At 42.5% G+C, this 10,372-nt stretch overlaps 1 protein-coding gene across 1 annotated transcript; it reads left to right on the forward strand.

Moving 5' to 3' along the window:
- Positions 1 to 758: 758 nt before the first annotated feature.
- LOC309555148 (uncharacterized protein) lies at positions 759 to 3,818 on the forward strand. Its single transcript, XM_082256989.1, has one exon. It carries the CDS (start codon positions 962 to 964, stop codon positions 3,770 to 3,772), a length of 2,811 nt encoding a protein of 936 aa, XP_082113115.1. The 5' UTR covers positions 759 to 961; the 3' UTR covers positions 3,773 to 3,818.
- The last annotated feature ends 6,554 nt before the right edge of the window (positions 3,819 to 10,372 follow it).

A 10,372-nucleotide genomic window follows, 5' to 3' on the forward strand; every position in this document is an offset into this window, starting at 1 on the left:
CTGGGTGGGTATCTGGGCCCATAACCTATTTGAAATTCTGTGTTTAGCTCTACAGAACAGACAGTGCACAGTCCACATGGGCTTTGCTGCTTACCTGCAGACAGGCAACAGGAACTTTATTTAGGGAAAAGACATAGAGCATACCATAGATACAGCTACAATCTTAAAAAAAACACTGCCATCTACTGGTTGAAATATATACCTCTACAAAATACTGATGTACAGTAGTTGTTGCACAAAATACATTTCTGAGGTGTTTGACACCTTGTTACAGGTAGGTCAGATTGCACATGTGACACCAAAAGCTGGGGTTCCTCTGAAATAAAGCTCTACTGCTTTCCTCTATTAGGATAAGAAGCTCATAGGGAAAATGATTCCGCAGGAGACAGGATTAAAAAGTTCCATAGTGTAGTAGTTTTAATTGTATTGATGTTAAAAAACATATAAAAGGAATTGTACTCACATGTATTAGTGTCCATGCACTGGCACTGGTGTAAACAACTTTTGCAGATACCGAATAGTTTCTCTGAGGCTGGCATGCGATCCAAGCCTCGTTCTAATTAGCTAGCCCGGAAGTGATGTCACACGGGACCCGGAAGTGATGGATCCCCACTCATTATTGCATAATCACTTTATATTATGTATTCATGAGTATATGCTGAGAATATGTGAGGGCCATCCTTTTATTTATATTTGTTTACTGTTTGAAAATAGAATCCTAAGAACTGTTCTTTTTTGTTTTTCAGGAAATGGGGCTTCATGGTCACATAACACATGGCTGGAATATGTCTAACAGTATCTAAAAACAAGCAGTGTGACTCAAACCATTCCTGAATGTGCATTGTGTAAGGAAAGTAGAAGGAAATCCATCCAACAAGAGTCTTGTCCATTTTACTTATTATCTTGGACTGCTTTTCTTTGCCATTACCAAAATCAGTTTCCAATAGTCTACATCTTAGAAATGTTTCTGCCACTAGCATGGCTTGTGATGTTTTCCTTCATCCAGCAAGGGCACTGCTTTGCAATACAAGGATGTGATGTTCATGGCCAGCAAAACCCCAAACTTCTGTGCTATGGAAGAGGCTTGGAGCATGTACCCGAGCACCTTCCTAACACAACATCCAATCTTGATATTTCTTTTAACCTGATCAAAGTTATAAAGACTGCAGATTTCAGCAATGTCAGTCATCTGCAACGATTAAATGCATCAAACAACCACATCCATATCATTGAAAGGGGAAGTTTTCGGATGTTAACTGCACTTACAATACTGAACCTCAATCATAATATTTTAATGATGCTAAATAATAGTATTTTTGAAGGTCTGCAGAATGTTAGCACTCTATTACTGAGCAATAACAGCATTGCTACTATACTGCCAATGGCTTTTTCTCCTTTAGAATATCTGAAGGTGCTTGATCTGTCATCTAACCCCCTTCAGACACTTGGATCTCTACGTTCAGTTTTTCAGATAAATAGTTTGATGGCGATAGACATTGCAAATATTAGTCTTAAAAACTTTTTATCTTCTGACCTTGAAAATGTTTCTAATTCACTCCATACAATTGACATATCAAAGAATCCACTTGCTTCAGTTAGTTTTACTTCTGATGTCCTAAAGGGTCTTACTTCCTTAAATATCTCATTTTCTGGTCCCCCACTCACATGGACAGTTAAAGACCCATGCTTCCTGAGGGGGTTGAAGAGGATAATCATGGAAAATGTAAGTTTGAGCCCAACAGCTATATTAGAGGTTATCCAGACTCTTAACTGTAGTTCATTGCAGGAAGTTAACCTCGGCCATTTAAACCTTACTGACTCTCACAATATTATCCAAGAACTTTGCCTTAAACACTCCAAAATTCAAACCCTTTACCTTCACTATAATAATTACAGTGCATTTCAAAGAAATACTTTCCAAAACTGTTCTGAATTAAAATTCTTAGACATATCTTACAACCAGTTTGTACTTGTACCTGCATCTGCCTTTGACCATCTGACTTCTCTTGAACAGCTAACACTGGCCGGCAACAAATTATCTGCGCTGTCCAGTGACTTATCACAGATGGCCAACTTGGAAAGACTGAACTTGAGTTTCAATCATCTCACAGAAGTCTACCTAAATGACACAAAATCATTCATCAAACTGAAAAATCTAGATCTATCTGGAAACAAGATGTTTGTTTTTCACTCCTCCTCACCTAAGATTTGGGGATTAGAATATTTATGCTTAGGACAAAACAATCTCCTTGATATTTCTGAGTCCTTTGGAAGCAATCTCAGAAATCTTAAGTACCTGATACTGAAGACAAATAAGTTAAGTTCTCTTTCTGAAAATACTTTTCAAAACTTAACCTCTTTAAATCTTCTACATCTGGTAGACAATCAGATACAAAACATAGAACCAGGAGCTTTCAAAGGTCTGAAAAACCTGACAACATTACTGCTTGGAAGCAATAAACTAACAAAAGATTCTTTTAAAAGTAATACTTTTCAAGGGCTTAAATCTCTTAATGAACTTCAACTTTTCAGCAATTATATAGAATATGAATCCTCAAAAAAACTAATTGTGCCACCATTCCATTCTTTGACTTCATTAAAGCGTCTTGCTCTTAACAGTCAGGGTCATAATGGAATGAGGAATTTACCAGTCAACTTATTTGAGGGCTTGGTAAAATTATACAAGGTTCAGTTAGGAAATCTTGCCCTGTCCACCATTGATGACAATGTGCTTTCTTACATTCCTCAGCTAAGTGAATTGGATTTAAGTGATAACCCTATACCAATATTGAATCCAACACTGTTAAATCCAGTTTGTAATTTGACTGAACTTCATCTAAAACAAATGACGCTTGAATCACTTGACTTTTTGGCAAGTTTAAATCTTTCCAAATTAAATATTCTTCGAGCTTCAGGTAACCAAATAAACACTTTCAAGGAAACACAACTTAAAGCACTACCTTCTCTTAAATTCCTGGATTTGAATGATAACCCAATGCTGTGCAGTTGTGACAACAAATGGTTTATAGGGTGGGTTCAAGATGATTTAAAAACCCAAGTACTCAATTTCTATGATTACCGATGTGCGTATCCCTCATCTAACAAAGGACAAAGACTGTCAACTTTTAACACAGATTCCTGTAGGCCTAGTTATGACTTTGATCTATTTCTGTCCACCACTGTGTTCATAAGCATTTGGTTGTTGTCCTCAACAGTATGGAAATTATTGCGATGGAAAGTGCTATATTTTTATTACATTATCCTTGGTTATTTACATGATAAGAAACACAAAAGAATAAGAAAAAACTATGAGTATGATGCTTTCATTTCTTACAACTGTCATGATGAAGAATGGGTTTTTCATGAGCTCATACCAAACCTTGAAAAAACTTACCAGTGGAAGCTCTGTCTTCATCACCGAGACTTTGAACCAGGAAAAGCCATTGTGGACAATATTATAGATAACATTTACAGCAGTCGCAAAACCATTTGTGTAATCAGTAGACACTATTTAGCTAGTGAATGGTGTTCTAAGGAAATGCAGGTCGCCAGTTATCGCCTTTTTGATGAAAAAAGTGATGTCTTGATTTTACTGTTCTTGGAGTATATCCCCCATCATAGACTTTCTCTCTATCATCAATTAAGAAGTGTGTTAAAAAAGAAGACATATCTCCTGTGGCCTAAGAACATTAATGCTACAGTTGTTTTCTGGCATATGGTGAACCAAGCTTTGAGAGATGATGAGGTATTAGAGGAGGCAAATGCTAGATAGGCTACATATATGTTAGTAGATACTTTGGGGGGGAATTATCAACCCAGATAATACTTCTGCAATGTAAAGGGATTTTCTATTATTATGTAAAAATGTATAAAAAAAAAAATTATTGTTGGTATTTGCATTGAATTTAATCTGCACATTTATTTTTTCCATTGATAATCATTAGTACCACAGCTATTCAATTGTTCATTACACCCAAGTACTTCAAATATACAGCATTGGCAAGTACTTAAAGCCGTTTACCTATTGTTTCAAAATGTTGCACTAAAGTGGGAAAAAAAACACTTGTGGAAAAACGTTAATACACTTAAAGAGGAATTCCAGATATGAATATTTAATACAAAGTTACATTGATCCTGCTTGGACTATTGTAACTATGTATATACCATACCTGTCTGATGTCCCTGGAAGTTGGATATCACTGAAGTAGACACTACTATTCCAGTGACCTCCACTTGATCTCTGGTCCCATGCTGAGCGACTGGCCTGCTGCATCCTGAACACAGGGGGCCGCCCACTCTGCACGAGCACCATCAGGGCCATCTCACCAAATGGGCATGCTGGGAAGTTTCCTGGGGGCCCCACTTGCCTGGGGGGCCCCACCTGCCCAGCGACCCAGCCCCAGCCCCAGCCTCAGCAAGGCATCAGTCCAGATTCCCGTGTGCATCCCGCTACTGAACTTAGCAGGTGGCAAGCGCCTGTCAGCCCTGGGCTGCTGTCAGGCCACTTGGGAGGTGGAGCCCACAACTGCAGGAATGCCTGTCCACCTCCACAGGAACGGGCACACACAGGACAGTCGAGTCTGACTCCCGTCCGTGTGTGTGTTCACCGGACCCAGTCGCCCAACTTGGAAGCTGTCATTAGCCTGGCACTGCTGTACCAATAAATATCGCCTTATTGATAATTTGCATTTTTATTCTCGTGGGTGATTGTGTAGGCGGGGCCCCAGTGCACTGCATTGCCCGGGGCCCTTTAATGATCTTAAGATGGCACTGGGCACCATTCAGAGAATGCTTTGCATTTTCTGAATGAATGCAAAACATTCTCTGATTGGACAAAGCATGATGTCACCACCCTGCCTCTCCACTTCGTACATTTAAAGAATGCTTTGGCATTCATTCAGGAAACGCAAAGCATTCTCTGAATGGCACCTGTGCTGAGCATCCAATGCAGCAGGCCAGCCTCTCAGGACAGGACCCTGAAGCAAGTGGAGATCAGTAGTAACAGTGACTGCTTCAGTGATTTCAAGCTTCCAAAGGCATCAGCCAGGTATGGTAGATATAAAGTTACAATGGGTATAAAAAAGAGTTACCCACTTTAAAATAATAACATTTTGTTGCTTTGCAGTCTGAAATGAAGACAAATATGTTTTTTGTATTATACAGCTGTATTTACTCAGTGCAAATTATATCATTCAAGTAAAAGATATAACACCAACATGTCAGAAAAAAAAAATCATAAACAGAATCACTGAGTTGGGAAAAGGATCACCCCCTTGTGTCAGTAATATTTTGAACTACCTATTGCTTTAATTACAGCCTTTAGTCTGTTGGGATACGTCTCTACTAACTTTGCACATCTAGACTTTGTAATATTTGCCCACTCTTCTTTGCAGAATTGATTTGATGGTGACAGTTTGTGGACTGCAGTCTTCAAGTCATTCCAAAGATTTTCAATGGGGTTTAAGTCTGGGCTTTGACTGGGCCATACAAGGACATATCACATATTTCTGGACTGAAGAGCCATCTAGCCTGCTGTGGGTCATCTTGGAATGCCAGGAGAATCAGATTACACAGCAGGGTGCGTGTAACCAGGGCTGTCTTTAATGCAGGGAAAAAGGGTCAGCTGCCTGGAGCCCAATCATTGTTGTAGCGCCTAAAGTGGCTGCCCCTTATGCCCGCATTTCCCGCAAATTTGGGGGCCCCATTATGGAGCTTCGGTGTCCGGGACCGGGTACACGGAAGGCAGGCAGTGGGGCTGTGCTGTATTTGTATTCCCCGGCCTGCAGGGAGAGGGTGGGGCCAGGAGCTCCACTGACTCCCTGACTCAGCCCCATGGAGCCTCTGTACTCAGGACTCGGGAAGCCGCAGGTTAGAAGCTGAAATCGGAGTGGGAGCTGAAGCTGGTGGTGCCCAGAGCCCACAGATAGTGAGCTTGGCTAGCCAGGAGTCTAGGAGCAGGTAGGTGACAATCCTTCCCATAGGGACAAAATATATCCAAAAGTGCTTGGGACTTACTGCACTCGACTTAGTGTTTCTCATATGAGATTATCCTCCATAAAAAAATTACTGAAATTGTATTAAATTAAACCTGCATGGAGATGTATAAGAACAAGAAGTAAAATACACAAGGCCAGAAATTCAGCTTTTAGTGCATGCAGACCCCCTATCACTGTGGGATATGTAAGTTCAAGGCTTCATGCACTATATTAGACGTATTATGGCCAACTAGTACATTACTTACCATTGATCTTGTGACCATGACCAGCAAGTAGAGTTGACCTGGATGTCCTGGTTCGGCGAGTCCGACCGAACTTGAGAAAAAAGTCCGGGTTCGTGACCCGGACTTAACCAGAACTTTACCCCGATCCCGAGCCCCATTGAAGCCAATGGTGACCTGAACTTTTGAGCACTAAAAAGCTCTAAAAAACACATGGAAAGGGCTAGAGGGCTGCAAAATCTTCTTAAGAGCATGGCAAGTGCTCTGCAAACAAATGTGGATAGGGAAATAACTTAAAATAACATAAAAAAAAAAAAAATTATCTTGAATGATGTAGGAGGAGGACGAGGCCCATATAGAGTAGGAGGTTGAGGTGGCGGTGGATATAGTGGTGTAGGTGAAAGCGGCGGCGGTGGTGGAGGAGGAGGACGAGGCCCATATGGAGTAGGAGGTTGAGGTGGCGGTGGATGTGGCGGTGTAGGCGGAAGTGGCGGTGGAGGAGGACGAGGTAGCCAACACTGGTTTTTGTTTTTAATTTTATTTCTTTTTAAATTAGGGTACACCCCAAAAGAGTTAGAAAGATCAAATACAACAATGGCTGGGTAAGGCCGGTATACATGTCTATTCTGTACAAGGTACGGACAAGTCCTGTGGGATCCATGCCTGGTTCATTTTAATGACCGTGAGCTTGTCCACATTGGCTCTGGACAGGCAGCTGCGCTTGTCTGTGATAACGCCCCCCGCCATGCTAAATACCCATCCAGATAATACACTGGCTGCAGGGCAGGCCAGCACCTCCAAGGCGTAAAGGGAAAGCTCAGGCCCTGTGCCCAATTTGGTGACCCAGAAGTTGAAGGGTGCAGACCCGTCATTTAGTACGTCTAGGCGTGTGCACACATGCTGCTCCACCATGTTAGTGCTGGGTCGTGGTGCTGCTGGTGGAGCTCCTGTTGCAAGGAGAGGATGTGGTCGATCTGTGCCAGCTACACGCACAATTAAAACACCTTTCTCAGCTGCGAGTAGGCGACAGAACCTTACAGCAGTATATGGCAGGGCCTAATGCGCCTCTACAAATGTTGAGGCCAGATCAAGTACAGGCAATAGTAGATTGGGTTGCTGACAGTGCCTCCAGTTCATTCACATTCTCTCCCACCTAGTCTTCAGCAGAAAGGTTAGAGTTGGCACTTGCAGCCGATGTCCATCAATCTTTCACCTCACCCCCTTGCAAATTAGCCAAGCAGTCTGAGCCCCAAGTCATGCAGCAGTCTCTTCTTCTTTTTGATGACTCTGTTAGCATGGTTTCCCAAGGTCATCCACCTAGCCCTGCCTCAGAAGTGAAAGAGATTGAGTGCACCGATGCCCAACCACTTATGTCTCAAGATGAGTACATGGGAGGACCATCTTAGCACGTCTCGGATGATGACAAAACACAGGTGCCAACTGCTGCGGAATTCCGAATTGTGGAGACCGACAAGGAGGGCAAGGGTGAAGACTGGGTGGAAGATGATGTGGAGGACGATGAGGTCCTCGACCCCACATGGAATTAATTTAATGCAGGTGACCTGAGTGGTTTGGATGAAGAGGCGGTGGTTGCACAGAGCCACCAGCACAGCAAAAGAGGAAGCAGGGTGTAAAAGCGGAGCGGCCATGCCCTAGACACTACGCCTGCTACTGCCCAACGCAGCAAGGGACCGAGCACACCAAAGCCAGCTCAAAGGAGTTCCCTAGCATGGCAGTTCTTCAGACAATGTGATGACACGAGTGGCTTGCACGCTGTGCAGTCAGAGCCTGAAGCGAGGCATAAACCTTCTCAACCTGAGCACAACCTGCATGACCAGGCATCTAAGTGCAAAGGACGAGCTGCAGCGGAGTACACACCTCAAAAACCAAGAAAGGTCTCTGGCTCCTCCTGCTTCCTCTTCTGCTGCTGCAGTCTCAGCCTCTTCATCCACCTCTTGTAATGTTCTGGTACCTTTGGGTACCCTAATTACTCTTTCATTTCTTTCACCATTCTCTTTTGGTAAGGTGCGCATACACCTTTAAGACTGATGCTGTCATCACTGAGCGCCGGACTGGATGGCTATTTAGATCGCCGGCTCTCACTCACATGTGTTCGTTCAAACTGCTTTGTGCCTTGATGCTAACCTGTCTTGAAGCTCTCATGCTTGCAAGCATACCTCGCTGTCGGAACCACGCTGCGCTGATCCCTGTATCCCGCTACCGGATCATCCGCTCTTGCCGAACCTCTCCTCTGCTACATTGCTATTAGTGATAAGTACCCCACAGGGGAAACCTCTATAACCTTTATACTAAAGCTTACACTATCTAGCTCTGCATACTAAGGACTATTACTACATCTGCATTATCTAAGATTGCTAGCTCTTGAGCCTACTACCACCTGTTCTTGCACTGGGTTGATCTCTCTTGTATGTCCACCTGCTACTCTGTCATCTGCTACCATACATGATTGCTAAACCTATCTGCATCCCATCTGCTACTATCTTACTTTCAAGAACATTTCCTTTCAAGTGTCTGTCATCTACCATCTCTACCCAACCTGTCTCTTCAGCCTATCATCACTGTGTTACTATATACATAAGTCACTCTAGGAAACATCTTATTGAGTGTGTGTATTTACTTGCTGAATTGAGATCATCCACACATGATGAGTCATTGAGAGTTGGGATTGGTGTCTCAGCGTTTCTCTACATGACTACTGAAGTGGAATATTTCTGCAGCTGAAAATCCACATCATACGTAAAACGCAGGAGCGTTACAGATTGAACGAACCACAAATGGATTCAGCAGAAATAACCACTCAGATGACACAATTAAAACAGCAAGTAACTGCGTTAATACACGCACTTGCTGAATTAAAAGAAGACAATCAGGCTCTGTCGCAGCAGGTAATTAGACTGACACAACTTACCACTGCTCAGTCCCCTGAACCCAAAATAAATCCTCCTTTGGTATTTACAGGCGATCGCAAAAAATTTCGCGAATTTAAAAACGCATGTGAGTTACTTTTCTTGCTAAAACCCCGTACCTACCTTACTGATCACATTAAGGTTTGTACTATTATTTCTTACCTAACAGGCGATCCTCGGGCCTGGGCAGACTCTCTTTTTGAGAAAAACGACCAGCTTCTCAACTCCTATGCCTTGTTCCTAGCAGAACTCACTAGCCTATATGATGATCCCAATAGGCAGAGTACTGCCGATCTTCAATTAAGATCCTTGAAACAAGGTAGGAGACCTGTAGAAGACTTTGTCGCAGAATTCAAGAGATGGACCCTTGATTCAGAATGGAATGATGCATCAATACTTCCCTGGTTGCACACACATCAACCAACCATAGATTGGAAGGAACGGACCCTGGCCTTTCTCTCTTGCTATTGCGAGGGTACGTGTAACCTCCCGTCTTTCGGGAAGATCCTGTCTGTGGTGACAGATGAGATTGCACCACTATGTTATCAGGATCTCTGTGAGGTTTTTCTTGAAAAAAATGCTCAAGCACTACCTCCCCATCGAGACTATGATTGTAGCATTGATCTACTCCCAAATAGCAAATTGCCGTTCGGTCATGTTTATCCTCTTTCACAGGATGAACTTTCCCATCTCAAAGACTATTTGGATGAGAATTTGAAGAAAGGTTTTATTAGACCTTCCACTTCTTCCACAGCAGCAGGACTCTTTTTTTGTCCGCAATAAGGACTCAAGTCTCAGGCCTATCATCGACTATAGGCAATTGAATGCTATTACAATAAAAGATCGCTATCCTCTACAGCTTATCCCTGAGCTCATTGAGCAGGTGCGTGGAGCTACCTATTTTTCAAAATTGGATCTGAAAGGAGCATACAATCTCATTCGAATCCGTGCTGGACACGAGTGGAAGACTGCATTCAGAACCAGATACGGATTGTTCGAATATCTTGTAATGCCATTCGGGCTATGCAACGCCCCTGCAGTTTTTCAACGATTTATAAACAATATTTTCAGAGACTTACTAGATGTCTGTGTTGTGGTATATCTGGACGATATACTTATATATTCACGATCCCTGTCTGAACACATAAGACATGTAAGACTAGTATTATCGAGATTGCTTGCACACAACCTTTATGTGAAACTGAAAAAATGCTTGTTTCATAAAGAA

The sequence above is a fragment of the Pelophylax lessonae genome (assembly GCF_965119305.1).
Source record: "Pelophylax lessonae genome assembly, chromosome: 4".
Classification (NCBI taxonomy): Eukaryota; Metazoa; Chordata; class Amphibia; order Anura; family Ranidae; genus Pelophylax; species Pelophylax lessonae.